We start from the raw sequence: 23,570 nt of genomic DNA on the forward strand, positions 1-23,570 counted from the left end.
GCGTCTTTTCCTCCACGCGGAAACGTCCGAGACGAACTTTGTACCCCTTCCCTCCGCCGGCGTTACCCAACTCCTCCGCTTCCTGGGTAAGTGCCGCTGAACAACCCGAGGGTAACAACACCAGTGACCATAAAAACGCAAGCACACTTCGACGAGCCGGTTGGAAGCTATCAGGATTCACAGTCGATCGTTCTGTAAACGGGCGAAGGAGCTGACGAATGCAGCTCCTTCCGTTTCCGCTCCCGAGTGGCATCCGAAACGTTTTATAACGAATTTACGAGCCACCGATATAGCGGACGTCGAGTCTCCTCTCCGCGGTGGGGTTTCATCCGAGAGCTTCTGCAGAATGTTATTTCATCTCGAAATAGACTGGAAGTCTCCTGATGAGCTATCTCTACGCTCTGAACAAACTCGATCTTCTCTCTCTTTAATCCCAAACCCCCCTCCGGAGGAAGCTCGCCACGGAGCGTCGTTCCGTCCTTTATACACTCAGGCCTGGCGAATCTGCCCTCGGGACGGTAACGAGACTCTCGCCTGATCTAAGAATTCGAATCCGAGGCTCCCGTCAGCTCGAAATCCGCTTAGGCCAGCTGGGACGCCGGGCTGCCGGAGAATGATCGACGAGCGATCTTTGACCTATGTCGTTCATGAAACGCACGATTCAAGGACGATTATGGCCGATCATCGCGGGTTGAACGACTCTCCGGGGCCATCGACCGTACACCTCTGATTCCTCGTTGCCTCGTTCCAAGGAAACGAATCGTATCGATAGGCTCTCTCACCTACTTAGCTTAACCGTACCCAGGATCGATTAACAGTATCTCTGGTGATCGGTATGTTTTCGCCTGGCTTCTTTGCCTCTCTTTTATTTTATTTTTTTTTTTTTTTTATTTTCTTGCCCAGTCGATCGTGGAATGTAGGATTCGCCGCGTGCTCCAGGACGGCTCGCTCGAGGCTCGCCGTTCCCTCCGCCTCTCCCCGGTCCGAGCGCCGAATTTCACAGCTCCGAGTCTTGCGCAAAGCTGACGTAACGAATAGAGAGGGTCACTGTGCGGGATCACGTGGCCACGGTTAACGAAAGGCATACACATGAACTCGCATTCGAGGGGATCAATCAAACGCGTAGGCAGACTTGGAGCACCGCCAGCACGTACTATTACGTGGAGGATACGGAATTAGATTCGGAAAATAATGCTGCCCGCTCCGAGCGACCGCCTCGTCACACGCTGCTACCCTTTGTTTTGGAGATCACCGAGCGGAGATCGGTTCCTTCGAGGATTCCCAAACCTCCGCAAAGTGGTCGAGAGAACTCTGGCTAATTCGCATTTCTGAGGGAACTTAAGGAGCTGCTGGACCACTTCGGGTGGCGGAGGACTTTGAAAAATGCATCTTCGATCGTTCCTGCGAGGGAAGGTTCAATTCAACTCGCCTTCGGTATCGTGCGTATTAAAAGCTCCCAGACGGTAAAAAGGAAAGCACGATGCCCACCCTAGTGTGTTTGAAAATGGCCCTTTCGCGGTAGATGCTGCGAGTGACGACAGTTTTCTTGAACAAGTGCACCCGTCGAACCGCGCTAAATTATTTAACTCGCAGCAACTCCGGGAACTTTTCATACATAATGCACACCGTAGGGTGTCGAGCATATACCGCGAGGTGGAACTTCGTAGCCCGGCGTAAAATATCTAAAGCCTGCACTTAGGGTTCGCCGCGCAGAGCTTCGGGTCTTGGAAGAAATCGACCAAAGCGAACTCCTTTATTCGAGGCTCGTCACTCCAGCCACCGAGGTGTCCTCTTTAGACACCTCTGGCTCCGCAAAGATAACGAGGCGTTAGTTGCCATTAGGAGCACAGCCCCTGCGGAGTTGCGAAGCATTTGCATCGCGCCGCGAAGCGTCAGTTAGCGCGTAACGCCGCGGCGCGAGAGAAGCGACGAGCAGGGCTGTAAAAGGTCGAATTTCACGACTTCTCCCGAGGCAGTTAACAAGGAGGAACCCGGGGAAGCGTTTTTCAGCGGAGTGCCGACGTCGTGAGACGTAACTGGTTACGAGATTACACGTACACAAGCCCAAGTGCGTTGAACTTGCGAGATAGCCGCCACCTCCTACCTGTTTCGACGCGAATGTTGACCTTAAGCTTCCGATGCGCGAAGGTCACGACGTGCAGAGGATCATCGAACCCTCTCAGGTGCACGCGAACACGCTGCCTTCAGCTGCGAGGATCATCTGGACGCGGCGAAGCAGCTCCTGGATGAACAACTCTGAATACCAAGTCTACTCCTCTGTCCGCAAACATTTGCTAGCTTAAACGGAGAAAACACTTCCTAGGATCAGCTTTAAACATTCTTGACTCCTCTTCACGATCTACTTGCAGCTTCAAATTGGTGATTAAATGAAGCTTTCGCAGTGGATTTTGGATTCTGTTTGCAGAAAGTTAGTGGGGTGGCTAAGAAGCACTCAGGTTTCTTTCTATTTCTATCGACGGTTCAGTTGTTCCTGAAGAAGGATGAAAGAATATCATCTCGGAGGACCTGTGGATAATCGGTTTGCGCGTCTGAGCAATTAGAAGAGACGGTGACTGGCGGCGCGGTTGCGATACCCCTCAGCAATCGATGGAACGGTGTTGCGTGGATTAAGGACCCATCGCTCGCTAACGAGCGCCGGAGGCGTTTTCAACGAGCCTCGGAGAGTGTCGTTTAATTTATACCCCGCCATAAGCTGTATTGTTCGCGGCGAAAAAGCGATCAAAGGGGGACAGGAGAAGAGACTTTCACTTGGTGTCTTCAGGGTCGTTGTGCCCCGCTGACGTTTCTCACGATTCCCTTTTGTATCGATCCTCCCGCGTCTTAACGCGAGCTGGATGACGGGCTTTCCCCTTTCACGAATTCGCCGCTTTGCATCTCCTCCTGGCGTGTTTCAAGAATCGCCAGGCTTTCCAGAGCAATCGGGGCTCGTTCGCGGTGCATCGCCACACAGCGATCGCTCTTAATTGATTTACCGCGCGGATCGAAATCGATTGCCCGCGTCCTCCCCCCTCGGTCTGTTTTTCCCTCTGTCCGCCCTTCGATTGGCCCTCGAGACAGCCAGCGATTAATTTAACGCGGACAACGCGAGATTTGCCAGATTACAGCGAAATCGACGCGCCGTCCGCGTCGAGTGGCCTCGCGTCGCTCTGCGGGAGACAGCTGAAAGCAGATTGAGACGTGGACGAGGATTCTAAGCTTGCAATTTAATGTCACAAAAGGGAAATAAAAGAAGTCACTCGGTTTCACGCGGTTCGGATCTGTCTTGCGAACGCTTTTGCAATGTTCCGTGGATGTTTTTGGTTTTTTTTTTTAATCAGAAAATATTGTTGAAGTGGTCACGAAGCAGGTGTCTACCGTGTAAAATTGGGAATCCTTTTTGTACTTGCAGCGATATTTTTTAACTGACAAGGGAAGATCTCGAAGCTGGAAATTCCAAAAATTCTGAAACTTTAAAGCCACTCTAAGGGGACTGACGAGGTTGAATTTGTACCGCGAAAAGTGGATCATGCTGGTTCATAATCCACTTTTTTCAGATTTCATGTTAAAAGACAATTTTAGCAAACATTAATATTCTTATTTGCAACTTTTTCTCAATTGTTTAAAAACTGACAAAACCTCCACCATTTGGATAGATCTAATTAAAACAGGTACCCGTGATCCGGGAACTTTACTTCCATCACTTACAGATTGCCAGTTACAAAATAAAACCTGAAAGCAGCCGAATTTTCAGGGGATAATTTCACCCCCTTGGACTAAATTTGGACAGCGATAAAAAATTGCGTTGTAATCAGGAGAAGATCCCCTACATACTTACAAAGTTGCATAATTTTCTGAGTTTCCAGGTTGCCTAACTTCCCTTGCGAGTACAGTAGAGGAGTTCTTAAGACTTTTCTTAAAAATGTCATCGACAAATCTTCCTGCATGCATAAAAATGCTGATCCATCCGAAACAAAGTACCCAAAGACCCCATATCATTTATCAACCACAGTTCTCCCCTCCAATCTCGGGGGATCCTCGGAAATTAGCTAATCAACCAGAATCTCCTAATCACCAAAAATACCCTGTTTCCCGTGAACACAGGCGTCGCACAGAAATCTCGTTTACCGATCAATACAGCGCACAGAGATACCGCGATAAGGGCCGCTCGGTAGGCGAGCTGGGCGAATAGATTTTGGCTCTGGTCTTCGGTATCGTTCGCCAAGGTCGGCACCCGAGTGACGTCAGGGATCGTTGACTTCTTGGGGCTCGACCTCGGGGCTTCGTCTTCCTCTTCCTCCTATCTGCTCGTCCTCTTCCCTCCCTGCTCCATGCGCTTGGTCCAGAAGCTCCTCGAGCAAATTCTCCGACAACACTGCGCATCAAAAGTCCCTCCTCCCTCTGCGACTCGGAATTCTGAAAAGCAAACTCACCGCCATTCGAGAAACTCTCTGAAACTCCTAATCGCTCTGTGTATCGCACACGCGGAAGTGTCTTCAGAAGCCAACGCTTAGAAATATAGGAACCAAAGGATTCTATTATTATATCGTCACAAATAAGCGTGCTCCCTTATTTTATCATTTGCTCTGCCGTAATTTAAGCAGCGCGAGGGCCTTTAAACTGTCCTTTCGCAGCCACGATCCGCCCCGTCGTCGAATCAGAAAAGATATACCTCGCGAGTCGGCTCCGCAAAGATTGGAATCCTTTTTCCGCCGCGTTTTTCAAGGTGATTACATAAGACAGAGGTATAAGTCGAATCTGACCCTGGGGTCTCTCCTTCCTCTCTCCTGACGCTTGCCTCTAACACGTGCCTCGTACTTGTGGTACTTCGCTGTGCTCGTCTGCTCGACTCGAAGGCCACGATCAATTTAGTCTTAGGGAACCTTCGACGTTCCCCTCGAAAAGAAGTCCCTTCTATTAGCGGACGGTTTCCTCTTCTTCTTCTTCTTTTTTTTCACCCTCCCGCCACCCGCCATCGGGCGAGCAAATATATCCGAGGACGTGGAAACCATCCGTCACACGCGTACCGCGCGAATTTCGACGACGGAAGCGAGCGACGCTCGCGGAAGGTCTACCCGCGATAAGAATAAAATGGCTTATCGCTAATCCCCCATCTGAATAATCGAGCGCGCCAGCGATTGGGAAACTCGCTCTGAAATGAATTTTTAGTCCCGCGGCACGAGTGGCGCGCGGCTGTGGTACTATTGCGCGAGATCTCCTTTTCACAATCGCATTACAACTCTCGCTCGCTCGAGAATTCTATTAGCGGGCAGCGGCAATTAAGTTGCTCCCTTTCCTAACTGGGCGCGCGCGGTCTACCGAAAATTAGCAGAATCCTGTTTATAACGCTCCATTCAGTTCCTCACTGCTGCGTCTAACTTGATTTCTAGATTTTAAGGGCTGGAATAAGGGCGCACGAATCGCGATATCCGCGGTCGCTTTTGAAGTGTAATTGTATCGTTTTAAGTTCTGTGTTTATTTATTTATTTTTTTATTTTAGTTTCTTTTTTAAGTCGAGATGACCGAGGGGCTACCGCGGCGATGTTTGCGTAAAGTATTGCGAGATAGACGATCGCTGGGTAGCCCTTTTTAGTATAGATAGATTAAGCTAGTTTCCACGGGACGTATTCTGACGTGGTGTCGCATTTGAAGGTCTTGTGTGCACAGGTGAAGGTGGTTAAGTTCAGCTACATGTGGACGATAAATAACTTCAGCTTTTGCCGGGAGGAAATGGGAGAAGTGCTAAAGTCGTCCACCTTCTCAGCAGGGGCCAACGATAAATTAAAATGGTAAGGTTCGGTTGATTAAGAAGCCCTTCCCCTACGTTTTTGTCCGCGAAGAGACCACCAACACCGCGCGATGAAATCGGACACAAGAAGCGTGCGAGCCTAAAGGATTTGTTCTCGCTTCTCGATTTCTGCGTAGAGAGTTAGCCAGAAAAAAATTGTTTAAGATTCTTTGCATTGCATACCAACTGTTTGTTATGTGTAAGCTTTGCTTTAACGATAAATCGCGGGTCGTTTCTTTGTTAACCTCGCCGCGGACGATTCTCGTGCTTCCCCCGATTTTTATTTCATTTACAGTCTTAATTGTTCCGTAGAAAATATATTTCACTAGCTATTGTGCCCCTGTACGTTGTACGCGCTTTGCTTCGCGCCTGGTTTTAGCACAGTATTCGCGAGACACGTAGAACCACGTTTCTGGTATTCTACTTAATTGCGCGGGTAAAGAATTGTGCACAGTGTAGCAGTTTTTCAATTCGAATAGCAATGCACTTGGCGTACTATTATAGCATAAATGCTATATTAAATGTTTAGTAAATTTAAATATTGTGGAAATTTAAATATTAAATATTATGGAATTTAAATATTATGGAAATTTAAATATTAAATATTATGGAAATTTAAATATTAAATAATATGGAAATTTAAGTATTAAATATTTAGTAAATTTAAGTATTAAATATTTAGTAAATTGAAATATTAAATATAATGAAAATTGAAATATTAAATATTATGGAAATTTAAATATTAAATATTATGGAAATTTAAATATTAAATAATATGGAAATTTAAGTATTAAATATTTAGTAAATTTAAGTATTAAATATTTAGTAAATTTAAGTATTAAATATTTAGTAAATTTAAATATTAAATATAATGAAAATTGAAATATTAAATATTATGGAAATTTAAATATTAAATACTTAGTAAATTTAAATATTAAATATTTAGTAAATTTAAGTATTAAATATTTAGTAAATTGAAGTATTAAATATTTAGTAAATTGAAGTATTAAATATTTAGTAAATTTAAGTATTAAATATTTAGTAAATTTAAATATTAAATATTATGGAAATTTACATATTAAATATCACGTAAATGTAAATATTAAATATTAAGTAAATTTAAATATTAAATAAACATTAAAATGTTTCATCACTTCCTATTAGTACCTACTCTAATTAAGATTGATCATACAGCATACTGTTCTCCTTGATACACCTTTCTATTACATTCCTCAATAAAGGCACTACGGATCTACATATTTCTTTTTAATAAGAAATTTAATTCACGAAAACTTGCTGTTACTGTTCACCTACGTGTCCACGTGCAGTGTGTTAAAACGAGGCTTTCAGAAGAAAGTCTGCCCGCGAATGGTACCGAAAGTTCAATTGCCGGTATGCCGCCTCGTTAGACGAGGCTAGAAAACCGATAGCAGTAGCATGCATGTAAATCTGGGAGTGGAGCATGGCTACCGAATGGATACTACATGATCGGTAATTGATTCTAGGTGCCTAAGAGTGAATCCTAAGGGTCTGGACGAGGAGAGCAAAGACTACCTGTCTCTGTATCTCCTTCTCGTTTCGTGCAACAAATCCGAAGTCAGAGCAAAGTTCAAATTTTCTATTCTTAATGCCAAAAGAGAAGAAACCAAAGCAATGGGTAAGTGGAGACAATAAAAAAAAAAAAAGAAGAAAAAAATGTTGCGATCGTTCGCCGTGAAACGGATGCAATGCAGGGCATTTTAAAAGATTTTCGTCTCGACCACCGAGAGCTTCTACACTCATCCACCATCGATCATCCATTATGAAACAGCATACGAGCCTCCGTCGCATGCCGATATCACCTTGCTCGCGGAGAGAAATATCAAAAAGAATTCTTCAGCCTCGCGTGAAATATGGCTGCTGACTTTTAGTAGCAACGCCATCGGGAATCGGTCCCTTTTTTTCTTCACATCCGTCTTTCTCTACCGCGGAATTTTCCGAGCGACGTTTCGAAGATCCGCCCGACTTTGGAGCAGCTCGCCACCGGGCGAGAACTTGGACCGCTCCGCCGAGTTCTCGCCTGCTCTGGCCCTTCGGGTCTCCTCTGTAGATCGGCGCCCGCGCGGATTCGAGAGGCAATAACGTCCGGTGAACTTTCTGCTTTCAGAGAGCCAACGTGCTTACAGGTTCGTCCAAGGTAAAGATTGGGGCTTCAAGAAGTTCATCAGGAGAGACTTCCTCCTGGACGAGGCCAACGGTCTCTTGCCCGACGACAAACTCACGATATTCTGTGAGGTATATACCTTTGTATGTTAATTGTTTAATACTCGTCTTTGCCGCGTTGTCGTCGAGCCGGGATTTCAACGGGGATCGCTACGTTACAGGTGAGCGTGGTGGCGGACAGCGTGAACATTTCCGGGCAGAGCAACACGATACAGTTCAAAGTACCGGAGTGCCGGCTGCCCGACGACCTCGGGCTCCTCTTTGAAAACCAAAAATTTAGCGACGTCACGCTCACCGTCTGCGGCAGGGAGTTCCAGGCGCACAAAGCCATACTCGCAGGTGAGTCCACAAGTCTCCTACGGCCCTGCTGCATCCACGCCGCCATTAGAGCCTCCTCTGCATAATGCAACGGTGATATAATGTACAGCTTGCCTAAACAATCATCACAGCCGTCAGAGATCCACCGCGGAGGCTGGGGGACGCTTTCGACACTGTGCCTGGCGTCGGCGTGTTTTGCTCGTAGTTTCATGCGAGAGTTCGAGTTTAAATTCTCCCGAAGTTCCTCGACAGAGAAGGCCCGGGCTCGTTGAAACCTCGCGCCAGGCAGAGTGTTGGGGAATTACACGGTGTCGGGGCGCGCTGTGCTCCTGTAATTATAGCTTTCAGCTGAGCGGAATTGATTTTTAATGGCTCATTTTGGTTACTTAGCGCGGAGTCCGGTTTTCTCGGCGATGTTCGAGCACGAGATGGAGGAGAGGAAGCAGAACCGCGTGGACATCACCGACGTGGACCACGAGGTGCTGCGGGAGATGCTACGGTTCATATACACGGGCAAGGCAGCGAATCTGGAGAAGATGGCAGACGATCTCCTAGCCGCGGCGGACAAGTACGCGCTAGAGAGGCTGAAGGTGATGTGCGAGGAAGCGCTCTGCACGAGTTTAGCCATCGAGAACGCGGCCGACATCCTCATTCTTGCCGATCTTCATAGCGCTGATCAGCTCAAGGCGCAAGCCATAGACTTCATTAATACGTAAGTCTCTCAGTTTTGGAGATTCGGCGGAGACACACACTGGAGACTCGAAGCTCTTAATTACCCACTCGAATATGTATTCGAAATCTCGAGCGGACAACGATTCTCAACGATACCCACTTCATAGCTAGTGGATACAGTCACTTTGAAGTAGAATCGTTCGATTCTTTAAGGGGTCACTCCACTGCGAAGACGTGAAAAATTGCCATTTTTTAGGATTTATTTTTTAGCAAACGAAACGTTCAACGTGATTATTATTTCGTCTACTTATTGATACACTTATTCACAAGCGTAACAAAATCTGTTTTAAATTTTTAACAGTTTTCTTTTAAATGTATATATCGCTCTGATCTGAGCGCCTTGAAAAAACGACGTAGCGCTTGTTGCAGGTGATTCCGGGAGAACGACGCATGTAAAACCAAAAATTCAAAGTGTGTTGTAGTCGTTATGAGCGTGGTTATCGCTTGGAGCAGAATTATTTTCACTGATAAAAAGATAATCAGATGGCGAAGGTTTGAAGTTTAAATGTCGAAATACAGTGAATTTGTCAATTATTTTGCCTTGAAAAAAGTACGAAATTGTTGATCGACAAACGTTTCCGAGGTCCCTGCGATACCCACTGATGTGCTGACTAATGTGTGAAAATTTCAGACTGATTAGTCAAATAGTTTTTTTTTTACCTGCACCAGTTGAAAAAAAAATGTCGTTTTGAGATAATCGCGTTTAAAGTTTTAAAGCAAATTAAAAAAATTCTTTTAAATTTTTTTTGTATAATATAAGCGTAGCTTAATAAGTACCAACCAAATTTATTGCATTACATGTTGTATCTACGCAGAAAAAAATCTTAAAAAATAGCCTAATTTTTCGGCCGATCAAAGTGGAATGACCCCTCAAGCTTCCCAAGTCTGAACTTTAATTGCACTGCGTCGTTAGTTTAGTCTGCAGGAGCTTCCAGTGCGTGAATGGATAAAAGTGGAGGTGGCTTGAATTGTTAACGTTGCTGTTCACAGACACGCGACAGACGTGATGGACACAGCGGGTTTCAAGTCGATGGTGAACTCCCATCCGCACCTGATAGCGGAGGCGTTTCGAGCGCTGGCCACCCAACAAATCCCGCCGATCGGGCCGCCCAGGAAGCGAGTGAAACAGAGCTGAAAACAGCCACCGCTGACACCGGGCACGACCTCCGCGTCGCCCCCGCCTATCTTGCATCCCTCATGACTTTTCTGTGTACAGTGATTACCGAGTTTGGAAAAAAAAAGAGAGTAGTGTGTTCGAAATAAATGTTTCCTAGTGCGCCATCCTCTGGTCCGCTCGAATGGAACGGCGGCGGAACGGGACTGGAAACCGTTCCCCGCGTGTTCGAGGGGTAGAGGACACGGGGTCGGGGTTCTCGGCCAGTCCGAAGCGAGAGAAACAGAATGGATTCAGTGTAACCGGGAGCCGATTTCGCTGGGCCCTCTCGCTCCTTCTGTCTCTTGTAAGTGCGGCGGGAGAGAATTCGTCGAACGGGGAACTGAATAGATCTATCACACGAAAACGGATGGCGGGAGAAGGGCGCAAGAAGCAACGCGACGGAAAAGTTAAGCCCGAACGGAACGAGCAACCACCGATAACGATGAACGAATGAGCCAACGTTCGTCCCAACTGGGTTGGACAACGCAGGGCATGCTAGCGACGATGATAATGATGATGGTACTCTTTCTTCTTTAGTTTCTTCTTTCTAATTTCTTTGCAATTGTGCGGTTCAACGTTACCCGCGCGCGAGAAAGCGGAGAGGGGCCACCCGCTCCTCGTCCTTCGAATGCCAGCGAGCCTAGAATGTCAGCGATTTGTCAATGCGCAACGTTTCGCGGTCCCGCGCGGATTTGCTTCCCGTTTCTGCGACGAGGAGAGGCGGGGGAGGGGGAGGGGGAGGGGGCAAGCCGGAAGCGCGGTCGCGGCCGTCGGCGATCGGGGGAGTATCCGAAAGCAGCCAGAGGACCAAGGCGAGATTGAAACTCGCTGAAATTATTGCCCACACACGTACACGGCACCACAGACGCGCATACACCACGCCCCACGTACACAGGACACGGGAGAGAGACACGGAAACACACACACACACACACACACACACAATGCACGAAGGAAGTTGTGATAGACGTCGGCCAGACGATATTAAAACATTTTGTTCCTTTGTCGAAGAAGAAGAGAGGCGAGAATACGGATCAAACGATGTCCCAGGACGCTTGTTCGTCGTGCAACGAGCAAGGAGAAACAAAACAGTTAGATACTATGTTTATTACCGATAGTGATTTTTAGTTGTAAAGAAGAAACAAACAAAAAAAAAAATTAATAAGGGAAACACGAACGTGAAACTCTTCCAGGAACGGAGAAAATGATTCTAGTTAGTGTTTTTTATGATCTCTTTCTCTCAACATGTACGACTACTACTATGATTACTATTAATGCTACGCAATCTGTGCCCCCCAAGCCTTCGCCCAACGCCCCTCCCCCCCCCCCGTATTTTTGTATATTTTTTGTCTGCAGATACCACCCTCCTCCCACTTAACGCGGCCTTCCTCCCCATCTCCGACCCCTGATCACTTGGCACAGTTTGTTTTGTTTTCTCGAGTATTGCATAGTAGATGAAGTGATAGATTCGAATTATTATTATTATTATTATTATTATTATTATATTATATTATTATTATATTATTATTGTATTAAATTTAGGGTTGTCCATAATTTATCGAATTTTATGTTGATTATTACGGAAATGTCTATCGTACTTGTGCGCAGGATACGTGTGTCGATGTTAACAGAGAATCGCAATTACAAGAACCGAAACGAGCGGGGAGTAGGCGTCCGATGGCATGTTAATTATTAGGGGGCGAGTATATATGAAAGGGGAAAGGCGGGAGGGTAACGGATGGGCGCGAGAGACGGGATAGAGGGAGAAGCAAAGGATGGGAGAAAATAGTGTAAAATAAAAAAAAGTTAGTCAATTATCGATATAGTGCGAGATATTAATCGTTTTTTATGTAATTAATCGTCGAGCCGCGGGATCGTGTGGTCAATGATTCTGAAATTATGGGCAACCGGAAAGAAAGGAAACGCAAAACAACAATAATCATCATTTAGTACACCGTACTGGCTTCCTGATCCTCCGACGTAGCTTTACCGAATATGTTTCTTTCCTTTTTCTTTTCTCTTTTCTTTCCTCCCACCCTTGAGTGACGTCGAAAACACTCCCAAACCCCCACCCCACTCCCAAATCTCCCCCCCCCCCCCTACCGTTACAGGAGAGAGTAATGATAAATCGAAGATTTAATGCCATACATGTTCTGTGATAAGACCACTGTAATTACCGCAATTGTAATCTCACACACACATTATACACGACACGTACGTACATACACCTTTCTAGAACTTCTGACGATCCTGGCAGCCAGTGGAAAAAAAGAAACGTAAAATAAAAATGGAATCTATCTTTTAAGAAACGGTCGCTACACCCGGACAGTCCCAAAACTAGCGTCCCTTTCGATTTTAAGGTTTTTACTGTACATATCTGCTGTATTTTATAAGAACTGAACACGAACGGAACCATAACTTTTACGATGAAGGGTACAATAACCAACTATAATTTATTCTATTTTACAGACTGTGCTAAACTCATGTTCCTTGAAACACTAGCAATGCTTTAAGTAAATGTATAATGTAATAACGACAAATTAATACGATTAGGAACAAGCGTGCGACGGGGAGAGCCGTCTCTTTGATTTATTCGACGCGCGCGCGCGCGCGCGCGCTGGTCCGTTCGCTCGGCGCCAAAATGCGTTTCTGTCGGGATCGAGCGAAAAGGGAGAGAAACAAAAAAATCCTATGGGGAACATAGTTAGGGAACGTTTTTCCACCGTTTTTTACAAATGACGTTTATTTCAGTCCGTAGTTCGTTAGGGCTTTAAAAGGGAAAAGGAAGGAAGAGAACGAAACGACAAAGTGGGAGCTTGAAAACGGAAGGAAAATGGAAGGGCGAAAAAAATGATAGGGAAAGAGGAATAAACAGATAAAATGTAAGCGGTTTAAGGAACAGATTTTGGCCGTGCTCGCTCAGATTTTAAAATTTTCAAACGAGAAACGATAAACGAAAACACGTCTGCGTCCATTCTACCCATTCTGTCTTTGGGACTGTGCGGCAAATATCTCATGAAACTCGTAATGTTGAATGTCTTTTTTCTCTACAAAAACGAAAAGGAAAAAAAAACACAAAAACGAAACTAATATTAATCCGTACGGCAGTTCGAGAAAGAAACTATTAGATGATGCAATTCTTTGAACCAATCTGCATGAGCGTATGACTGGATAATTTGATAAACTAAGTACAAGTAAGACAAGTGTTACCTCATCATGAAAATCAGCATGTCCATGTCGCACTAGCTACTACTGCGCTGCTGTCTGATACTACACAGTTCCGTTGTACATTGCATTTAAAACGAAAGAAAGAGGAAGTAACCCGAGGAAAGCTTTTTTGTAACTGAATAGTTCAGCAGTGGTAGCTCTTCGAAGTACATGACTGCTGTTCATCGAACCCAGCTCATACAAACGTTCATTTTTCCATTTACTTTAAGTCATTGCACCACATCAAATAAATGACATTTTCATTATATAATCATTGGGAACTTTACGTGACTTTCATTATCCCCGACCGAATAGTCTTCTGTTCCATCGAGCAGCAAAGACGATCCATCAACTTCCCTAAATTACGCGGCCTGTGATTGAAGTGACTTTGATGGATCGCCGAAAAACTGCGCTGGGCACGTCGTCACTGCTTAGATGAGCGATAATCTCAGGACTGATGTGTGCTGCTGGCTAATGTGTAATTCAGCCTGCAATGCTAAGTAGTAATGATTAAGAGGAATTGGAGACAATTAACTTCACTCGTTTGTCAAACTTGAACTAAATTTATTTCCTGCTTACAGACGTTTGTATAAATTAATGGGATTATCAGTGCCATCTTAAACGTGACACAGGATAGAGGAGGCCTGATTGATTTGGTGCGGTACTCTGTCAGCCAGTTTCGGAGTATCTGGGTACGTAGGTGGCGTATCAAACATAGATACCTAGAAAGCACAGGCACATATGGTGGTCAGATCTTTATCTGTGGTTAACTGATAATAGGTGACTGATAGTAGATACAGAACTGCTGAAGCTTTGATTATCGATAGCTGTTTTATTACTTTTTATTAGATTCTGGTTTCAGAAGAAACTGTCGAATAAGGGTCACGTACTCTGTTGAGAGGTGCTCCGTAAAGTGGAGGAGCACTACAAGCTTCTGTGTAAGTCGGTGGCCTGTCCAATGATTCGTATATCGTGTACAGTTCCACAGCATTTGTGTCTACATTCTCATTGTTACGTTCCCTTCGCCACGCGCTAGGCTCTGAATGATCCGAGTGAGGCGCCCTGCAACTGCTTATTAATGATATTCATATCATTTTATACTTTACAATTTTGCATATCGCTTCAGTAGCTAAGAGACTTACAGCCTTCGAAATCTATTAGCATTCTACCAAGATCGGATATGAAATTAATTGCCAAGGACAAGAACCGTACCTGCTACAAGTTTTGCAATACATTAAAACCGCAAAAAAGAAGCCAAATATCAGCAACAGAAAAATTATAATTTGTGAGATTGTCGCTGTGTTCCAATCTAAAGGTTCCTGCGCAGAGAAAATGAACTGGAATTAGAGAATCAGACCGACCGGGGCTCGCAGCGCCTGTGTTCGTATGAGAAAATTAATCTTACCGATAGAAATTGCAATCAAGGCATGCATAGCGGGGTAAAGTACGAGGTGCCACAGAAAAAAAGAGAAGCATAAATAGAAAGAATCTAACGCTTTCCTATTTCAACAGATATTTCTTATTTACTGAACTCACCTTTGTATTTGAAAGCCTGCGTGGATCTAGAAGTAAAATTGACATCTCCCCCAAGTTGCAGAGTAATTGGATTTGCAATAATCGACGAGGTATCTAAATCTGCTGACGATTTATTTACCACACGCTTTATAAGTAATGCAGATGCATCGGAAAGTAAAAGATCGATATACATACCTGTGTGATTAATTAACTGATCCATAGTAACCATTTTAGTTGCACAAGGGAATTCTATACGAAACGGCAAAAAATATATAACTACACAGGGAAATATACCAATATTAGTGTGCCATTATCACTCGAACACAAACGAGAGAAAATTCATGGCGCTTTGTGCGTGAAGAAAACAATTCCCAATGATTTCGCGCAATCTCTGAGCCCTGCTATTGTTTCAAAAGTACGAGCAATGCTTCACCTCTCACAGGCAGATAAACACCACGCTTTAAGCTGGAATATCAAATACTTATTGCAAGTATAAAGTCTACAATCTTATCAACAGGAAACTCAGATAACACATATAATCTGCGTTTCAATTACTTTTTCCCGATATTTAAAACACCTTTTAATACATTCCTAGGTAAAGAATCATTCTTGCTATCGTGCTGTTAATCAGTAGCAAAAGGTAAAAGAGAATGAGAAACGAATATGGAATCACTTAGAATATATTTTGCAGTACGTATAAATAAATAATAATCCAAGAGCCATAACAATTCTTAAGATGATATATTTTACAATAGAATTGAGACTTCTGCAATCGTTTTCTTCAGATCGGTCCTGTACAGTCAATTCGTTAACGTGATCAATGCCTCCACGACGTTCCCCCTGTGTTCCCTAAGCGTTTGCTCAGCTACATTCCGATTTATTTCTATCTCTTTCATCTACAATGAAGCACACGATTCGATGAACCCTCTGTAACTCGTCGAACCTTCTCCTAGCCAGTAGCTAAGCTCTATTAGTAACGATCGTGTATAGGATCTTACAATTAGGTCAACGTCTTCTTTCTTTATAGGAACTCTTAGCAATTCCTTCTCTTTCGCTTTCTTCTCCGCAGCTTCCTTATTCCGTCGATCCCCGATTATGCTCAAGGCCTACAATAACAAGCTCGCTATAGAGAATCTCACTTTCTACGCACGTGCAAGTGTCTACGACCTGATAGGTCTCGTCTCTTTCTTTGACTTTGTTACGAACATTTCACGGATATTACACTCCGCGTGTGGTAGTGTTATAGGGAAGTCCGCGTGTGCTCGAAGAATCTGAATTTGCGGTGTTGCGAAGTGGAAGGACGTGACATTGTTGACAAACGCGAACACGTGGAGTAGAAGGGTTTGTGGGTGACTCACGCAAGAGAATCCATCAGACGACGATATTTCTTTCTCCTCCGCGTAATCCGTCACTTTCTCCAAATCCGCCGCGCCGCTGTCATATTTCGCTGTCTTTTTCTGCGATTTCTCCTGCTGCATTTCGTCGGAATCACCATTTGTATCGTTGTCCGCCATTTCTCCCCGTTTGTCTGGCGAACTTCACGTTCTACCCAGTATCGCCCGTTGCTTCTGTTAACTTCAGTGCGGAAGGATATTCAAACATATACTTGGCGGGATAAAACAGAATGCACTTCCGCGGGAACCATAGACCACTAAAGAGGTGAGTATGCGCATCCGCCATATTGGGTCCTCACTCCTCTGGAGAGAGAAGATTGTTGAGTACCCGCCTTTTTGAGTATTGTCAAATTCGCTTTATAAAGCCGCGTATTCACCTGCGCATTCGCCCCGAATGTGCATTCGGCGCGCACCGATTTTTTGCCCGTTCGGAGCTCGGCGCGCATTCGGCGCGCGTTCGGGGTTGAGTGAAATTTGCGGCGTCCTTTTCATGGTATTGTTCGGACCCGAATGCGCGCTTTGATGGACCGCCAACAAGCGGATCGGCCCGAATGCGCGCCGCGCCCCGAACACGCGCCGAACACCGGACGAGCGAAAAATCGGTGCGCGCCGAATGCACATTCGGGGCGAATGCGCAGGTGAATACGCGGCTTAAACCAAATATAAACTTAAATGTAATAAAATACTCTAACCAATCAACGATTCCCTTGGCTAGTTAATTTGGCTTGACGGTGGCGTCGTTTCGTTTCCCATCTTAGAGTTGACTGGTTCGACGTCGCGGCGTCATCACGCACATGCGTGGACGTGCGTATCTTCCTCCATTGTAAACAAAGCAGAGCAGTTTCCCCACAACGCTGATCGCCACCGAGTCGATGTATGCGGTGTGAACTTTCTCAGCTTTTCGATTTCATTCAATTTTATTAATCCAAAGCAAGAATCGGTAACTAATTTGCAAGAATGGCCGAGTCCTCGGTTCCGAAGCCATCAAATGATTCTCAACCGATCCGAAATGAACCAGGGAATTACACTGCTGGTATTTCAAACTTTTCGACTGATCTTCCCATTCACGAAATTTGTATTTTAACATCGCGTGTTTGACAGAGATCAGACAAATGATGCATGGATTCGGAGACAGCAGCGAGCCGTTAATTGAGTCCGCGAAAATCGTAGAAGAAGTTGTTCTGCAGCAGATGAGAACAATCATAAAGAACGCGTGCGAGGTCTCCGACAGGCGAGGGACTTCTAAGAAAGGCACTGTTATATCCGCGGAGGATTTCATCTTCTTACTGCGCAACGACAAAGTGAAGTTACAACGCCTTATAAGATACTTAGGCAAGTCGGACGTCAGCGTTAAACTTCAGAGAATTTGTAGCTTACATTGTATTCTAATCTGACTTTATAGAATTGAAAGACTTCAAGTCCTCGATAAACAAAGCGATAGAGAGCGACATGCCCGAGGATGTCTTGAACAGCGAACAATTAGAGAGTTCGAAGAACAGGGGGCCGTTTCAGAATTTTCTTAACCAAATTGACAATACCGGCGAGCTTCTCGAAGACGCGTCCACTGTGGACGAAATCAAGCAGCAGAGATGTATTCGGGCTGAGATCATGGCGAGGTCTATGGACGAAGCTAGATACTTGAAATTCAGCAAAGCTCGCAATGCCTCCTTTGCGAATAAAAATCGACATAAATTTAGCGATTGGCTCTCGCCGGACAGTGAGTCTTTGAACACCAAATATATATTCTATACAAAATATACAAGCCTTGAATCTTACACCAGTCTTAATACCTTTCAGGTGACGTAATGATATCGAAACAGGGATACACAATATTAGGATATTTAGCGTATGAAACCGTAGCGCAGATTGTAGACTTAGCACTGTTAGTCAGGCAAGACCAGAATAAGATATACGGAGACTCTATAGATCGGCTCAGGCTTAGTTACATTAACCCATACACTTACAAGCCATACTATCACGGCAAGGTTTGTATTAAATTCCTAAAACCCTGATAAAACGAGATAGAAGAGTATAGGAGAGCCTACGTATGTTTCATTGCGTAGGTGGTTGTAACAAAGCCCATAACGCCTGCGGAAGTGATCGAAGCCCTCAGACGGTACTGGTCTCCTCAGTTAGATATGACCGGTCCTTTCCATCGTTGGTCGATGAGAAAACCGCATTTAAAGCTTCTTGCCTGTTAAGATAGATCTCGAGATGGGTAAGAATTCATTTCACAGTAAAACCAAAGCGCGTACTTTATTGTCTTGTATCAAGAACACGGAATCTGGTATCATCTATCAGTATTTAGAATTTAGACGCTGGAAGGATTCCGTGCGGACGTTAGCGGATTAAATTAATAATATAGGGATATTTTAAAATTGACCAATGTTTATTGACATGTTCCTGTACCTCTTACACGTAAAACTTAAATCATTAATAATATCAGATTTACACGTGACTGCTACTGCACAAAGTGATATATAATTTTATGTCTTTACAAAATCTCTCCTCGGTCATGCGATGTGTTAGTAACATGACATTCATACTTAATTCACGTACCCTTTTTACAGCACAAGTACAGCACTTCTCGTATATTTTACAATTGATAGTCCCTGATCCGAATTTAAAGATAGATTATAATACAATCGGTTTTACACACTAATGCATGATACGTTTATGTTCATTGTACTCTTCATAAAATATTTCGGGCTTCTCTTTAACCTCGCGATACGGTGTCTCGCTTACAAGGGAAGATCCCGAACCCGGAGATTCGAAAAATTATGAAACTTTGTGAATACGTAGGGGATCTCCTCCCGATTACATCGCAATTTTTGTTTACCTCCCAAATTCACTCTAAGGGGGTGAGATTAACCCCTGAAAAGTCGGCTACTTTCCGTACAAGTTCCGGCTACTTTCAAGACAAAAGTTACTTCTTTTTATTAGGACTATCGTTTGGTAACTTGCAGTTTTTAGAGTTTGCGAGTTATAACACAAAATCGGAAAATAGCCGGAATTTAAGGGGTCAATTTTACCCCCTTAGAGTGATTTTCGGCAGCAAACAAAAATTGTGTTGTAATCAGGAGGAAATTCCCTACATTTTCAGAATTTTTCGAATTTCCGGGTTCGGGATCTTTCCGTGTTAGATGGAATCTTCTTCATCGTTCGGCATAATGACTGTAAAACTTCCTAGACATTCAGTTCGCTAAGTATTTAGTATCTACAGACTTGAGCTAACCGTACGATCGTTTACGTAGTCTTACGAACTCACGCAGATACTAATTCTGCTTTTGTATCATGGTGAGAGCAACGTCGATACGCGCACTTTCCCCTCAGCTCCACCAGTTATACAGGTTCCAGATTGATTGGCAGTAGACCAGTCGCAACACAGCGTACCTTTGTGTCCACCTAATTCTAAGACTTTGGCTTGAGCACCTGGTGGCATCTGCACGAAATTTATAGTCAGTATTGTTAGATTCCTTAACCCTCCTTATCCTAAGCCTGAATCAATTCTGACCCACCGCTTGAGAGCGCTAACGCACACAGTGACGGAGCTGTGTATGTCAGTCGCAGCCAAGCGGTCATTCAGCTGTCTGAGCACCCCGTTCCAAAGTATCTCAGCGAGGGTCTCGTGCGACCGTGAATATGCATTAGTAAATAAGTGAATTATCGGTGTGGGTCTGAAAAGACTCCGGCTCAGGACTCGAAGTTCCGCACTCGGAGGGTTAAATATACAAGGTGTTTCGAAAATATAAGCACAAATTTAACTGACTAATAGATCTCATAGAAAGCAGAACTAGGCCTTCATTCTAATAGAATTCCTGCCTCAATTTATGGATCTATGTCTATCAGAAGTTTCTCATTCCTTTAAGAGTTTCATTACCCAGTCAAATCCGTACTAGCAGTTTCCACACGCCCTTCTACAGTAGAAGTTACTCACCTTGTAGATATTCCCACCACTTTGTGTGCAGAGTAGCATGTAGTTGCCGCTTTGGTCGAAAGTAAACAGCTTCCCATGAACCGTGTTCTTCTCCACTTTGATCTTCGTTTCCCATATGATCTTCCCTGAATGATTCAAACTCCTCTGACACAGCTTCCCGTCTTCGCTCTGCGTGCATATGTTCGTGTAATCATTGATCAGCTCTATGTCAATGACCGGGCTCAAGTGGCAGCTGATATTATCAATAATCTCGTTCCTCCTCAAGTCGTGAATCAGAATATTCCCATTGGACAAACCCGTGATCAAAAGTTGCCCATTATGATTGAACGCGGAGCACAAAGCAGTCACGCTCTGTTCCATTGGCAACATCCTTTCCAACTTCCTCGTCTTTATATCGTACAACAGCAGCTTCCCCTCGTTGCACTCCGATACAGAGCACACGAACGTCGATTCCGTCGGGTTGCACAGCAGCGTGATAATCCTGGAGTTCTCGTGCTGGATGTCCCACAAGGTTTTGCAGTCGCGAGTGTCGTGCAATTGAATCAGACCATTGTTATCGCCGTGCAGGAAGTAACGCTCGTTCTTCGATATCCAGTCTAGCGCTGTTATAGCTTTGTTCGAGTTCGCTGTGGCGGATGCGAATGTGGTAACAGTCCTGTTTAATAAGCACAATTAAATGAACCCCAAGGATCAATAGCTAAACAACTACAAACACTCGAAATAATTACTTCGGCGATGGTATCGGAGTCCACACTTTGATGATGCCGTCAGCGTCGCCTGTGGCAACGTACGAGCCGCTCGCGTTACTTTTGCACTGAATTATCGACGTCTTATGCTCCGTGTACTCCTCCTATAAATTATTCCCTGTTACGTGAAACTTGCAACACATCCGCCACACAAACAAATGTCTTGTTACCTGGCTAAGGAGAATGTAAGTGGAATCGATCTTATCCTTAGCCTTCCGCTCGGCCACCGCGTCGATGGACGAGTCTCGCTTCCTAGTGCTAGTTAATCTCGAATCACAGCTGGTGCTTCTTTTGGCAACTGTCTCGGACTTGCTCATCGAACTCAATTTCCCTTTCATGTTCGTCCTCTTCGTGGACGTCGCGTCGGTCTCGCTAACTTTCTTCCCGCTCGTCGTAGACTTCCGGCTTAAAATCGGGCTGGAGCCACCGCCTATGTTTCTAATCAGATTCCTTAGAGTCTTAGGATTTTCTAGTAACGGAGATTCTCTGTTGAAATACAAGGAACATGTTAGTACACCAATTATGTATCGGCAGTAGAGCTGTTCGGGTACTCGAATAAAGCGAGCCAAACCGGATACCCGAAAAATCCGGGTAGCTTGAATTTGAGCTAACCAATTCGAGGTAACCACTTCTACCGAGCCGCCCGAAACAAATTCAAGCTACCCGGATTTTTCGGGCCGCCCGGCTTGGTCTGAATTTCAAGCTGCTCGAATATTCGAGTACCCGGACAGCCTTAATCGGCAGTATACGTACTGTGCTATTATATAAAAATCATCCATGAGCGGTGGATGCTGTGGAGCTGGTCCTGCATTCACGTCCAGTACATTATCTATTTTAACGGACTCGCTCAGACGCTGCCTCAGCGCGTCGTTCTCTTCTTGCAGCCGTTTCAGTTTATTCGTATCCTCGTCCATTGTGAGCAGCGTTGGTAGAGGCATACACTGGAACGTTGATACCAATTAGAATCTTAGCTCGGGGTAATTAACGCTCGTGCAAGGCACGGAAGTAACAAACTCGATGCGAGAGGCACAATGCAAAATACCTTTCACCTACTTGGAATATAATTGAAAGGAAATTGTGCAGGGACAGTAACATAGTATCCTGCCACTGTCTGCTAAAATGTACAGAGTATGTTGGATTGTCCTCAGGATTCTTAACAAACGGAAACGCTGCGAAAAGAGGAGAGCGTTAAGTGAAATCCTGCCACGTAGGAACGTCTGTTTAAGACAGCCTACCGAACCACTCTTTCCATTCCGAATGCCCCTGTAGCTCCGGTGTCATTTTTGTAAAAAATTCTTGAATGCGGTCTGGCTTATTGTTCAACGCCGCGTTGACCAGGTACATTTTTAAAATTGAATTCTCCAGCTTGCGCACGGCTGGCGTGAAGTGGCTCTCTAGTCGCGAGAACATTCTCATGTCTAAGTGCCCCCATAGTTCCCTCAAAGACGCCAAGTCGTAGTTGTATATGTACTGCATCAGCTGGTCGACGATTTTGTCCACCTGACGACAGACACGAAAAAATGACGCGTCGCTAATTATTGTATCTGGAAGGCGAGAAATACGGCGCGAGTACGGTGGAATTCAAAGTCTAGGATAGCGTGTAATGCTGCTGTTAACTATGTAGTAGACTCCGAGCATTGTTTTTCTACGTTTCTTTCTTTCAGTCACATTTATTATCCTCACCCTGAAGCCCTTCTCTTTCTCAGCTTTCAAGTCATTATCAAAAGCCTTCAAGGTCTGACTGAAACCTCTGAAGAGCAAGTATTCTTTGACCAACTCGTCGACATACTGGATATGAGACATTTTCTTGTGGTTCTTTTCGAATTATCTACTTTCCGCTTTAATTGACAGCCGTATGTTGTCATCCTTTGGCCATTTTGATCCTCGCTGAACGTGCAGCGAGTTTTCGTTTATCCTCTGACAGGCAATGCTGCCAATGTTAAAGGCCGAGCACATTTTAGCGAAACGCGGCAATACGAAGGGGAAAGTTTATAAACAATTGATCACCGAAGCGCAGCGACAATTAGGCCGATATTCATAGTCGCTACTTATTCTTAAGCAAATGCTTAAGCATTCGGCATCCTTTACTACCTAATAGGTTAGTGGAGGATGCCGCGTGCTTGAGCATTTGCTTAAGAATAAGTAGCGACTATGAATACCGGCCTTAATTAATTATCATTAATTTCTTCGATTCGCAGAAATGTGCGACGGCCTTAATACGCTTCGCGGTTAATTAACTAACTGAACTAAATGTTCTTTCCTAGGGAATTCAGATGAACTGGTTTCTTTTATTTGCATAGTGTTCTTGTCATGATTATTTTCAAATTTTTATGGCTGATTTAATAACGGTTAATAACGATGTGAGTCCATATTTACGTGCATTGCGTTTATGTAGATCCTATAGAAGTTAGGTTATAAGTCGAAGCATGCTAATTGCAAGCCTTGGGATGAAGCATATTGAAAAGTAGATACAGGTGAATAATCTATTCGACAATGCATTTATTTTCTTTTATATTATGCAACAATTAATTGACACCCTGCAATATCGGTTGAAAGTTCCTGTTTTACCGACAGATGG

The 23,570-nt window shown here is 44.5% G+C and overlaps 5 protein-coding genes across 18 annotated transcripts in view; 2 read left to right on the top strand and 3 right to left on the bottom strand.

Annotated features, from left to right (window-relative positions):
• Positions 1 to 10,718, top strand: part of Rdx (BTB/POZ and MATH domain-containing protein rdx) — a 108,945-nt gene extending 98,227 nt beyond the window's left edge. For 2 of the 6 annotated variants that reach the window (XM_076821514.1, XM_076821515.1), the window contains exons 12-17: positions 5,650 to 5,786; positions 7,291 to 7,442; positions 7,932 to 8,071; positions 8,149 to 8,326; positions 8,696 to 9,017; positions 10,028 to 10,718. In XM_076821514.1, coding sequence (XP_076677629.1) covers positions 5,650 to 5,786; positions 7,291 to 7,442; positions 7,932 to 8,071; positions 8,149 to 8,326; positions 8,696 to 9,017; positions 10,028 to 10,172 — 1,074 coding nt within the window. In that variant the 3' untranslated portion in view covers positions 10,173 to 10,718. The remainder of the gene's footprint in view (positions 1 to 5,649; positions 5,787 to 7,290; positions 7,443 to 7,931; positions 8,072 to 8,148; positions 8,327 to 8,695; positions 9,018 to 10,027) is intronic. The other 4 variants (XM_076821519.1, XM_076821520.1, XM_076821516.1 and 1 more) reach the window with 3 other exon arrangements.
• A 3,225-nt stretch (positions 10,719 to 13,943) lies between these two features.
• LOC143373898 (uncharacterized) lies at positions 13,944 to 15,436 on the bottom strand. Of its 9 annotated transcripts, none has more exons than XM_076821535.1 (5): positions 15,111 to 15,436; positions 14,937 to 15,035; positions 14,613 to 14,709; positions 14,291 to 14,471; positions 13,944 to 14,122 (listed from the first exon to the last, which is right to left on the bottom strand). In XM_076821535.1, the coding sequence occupies exons 1-5, from the start codon at positions 15,142 to 15,144 to the stop codon at positions 14,018 to 14,020; spliced, it is 516 nt and encodes a 171-aa protein (XP_076677650.1). In that variant the 5' UTR covers positions 15,145 to 15,436; the 3' UTR covers positions 13,944 to 14,017. The 9 variants fall into 9 exon arrangements, with proteins under 9 accessions (XP_076677650.1, XP_076677654.1, XP_076677651.1 ...); XM_076821539.1 differs by having other exon boundaries at positions 14,613 to 14,719; XM_076821536.1 differs by having other exon boundaries at positions 14,291 to 14,462; positions 14,937 to 15,038.
• A 141-nt stretch (positions 15,437 to 15,577) lies between these two features.
• On the bottom strand, positions 15,578 to 16,514 carry LOC143373900 (huntingtin-interacting protein K). The gene is made up of 3 exons (XM_076821542.1): positions 16,274 to 16,514; positions 15,914 to 16,021; positions 15,578 to 15,811 (listed from the first exon to the last, which is right to left on the bottom strand). Exons 1-3 carry the CDS (start codon positions 16,427 to 16,429, stop codon positions 15,716 to 15,718), a joined length of 360 nt encoding a protein of 119 aa, XP_076677657.1. The 5' UTR covers positions 16,430 to 16,514; the 3' UTR covers positions 15,578 to 15,715.
• A 623-nt stretch (positions 16,515 to 17,137) lies between these two features.
• Spt3 (Transcription initiation protein Spt3) lies at positions 17,138 to 18,691 on the top strand. The gene is made up of 5 exons (XM_076821532.1): positions 17,138 to 17,342; positions 17,411 to 17,641; positions 17,712 to 18,026; positions 18,107 to 18,294; positions 18,373 to 18,691. The coding sequence occupies exons 1-5, from the start codon at positions 17,267 to 17,269 to the stop codon at positions 18,508 to 18,510; spliced, it is 948 nt and encodes a 315-aa protein (XP_076677647.1). The 5' UTR covers positions 17,138 to 17,266; the 3' UTR covers positions 18,511 to 18,691.
• LOC143373896 (WD repeat-containing protein 91) lies at positions 18,678 to 22,940 on the bottom strand. Its single transcript, XM_076821531.1, has 8 exons — positions 22,676 to 22,940; positions 22,228 to 22,492; positions 22,046 to 22,161; positions 21,746 to 21,933; positions 21,163 to 21,478; positions 20,975 to 21,096; positions 20,247 to 20,901; positions 18,678 to 19,751 (listed from the first exon to the last, which is right to left on the bottom strand). The coding sequence occupies exons 1-8, from the start codon at positions 22,793 to 22,795 to the stop codon at positions 19,602 to 19,604; spliced, it is 1,932 nt and encodes a 643-aa protein (XP_076677646.1). The 5' UTR covers positions 22,796 to 22,940; the 3' UTR covers positions 18,678 to 19,601.
• Positions 22,941 to 23,570: the final 630 nt, after the last annotated feature.

Source organism: Andrena cerasifolii, chromosome 10 (genome assembly GCF_050908995.1).
Source record: "Andrena cerasifolii isolate SP2316 chromosome 10, iyAndCera1_principal, whole genome shotgun sequence".
Lineage (NCBI taxonomy): Eukaryota > Metazoa > Arthropoda > Insecta > Hymenoptera > Andrenidae > Andrena > Andrena cerasifolii.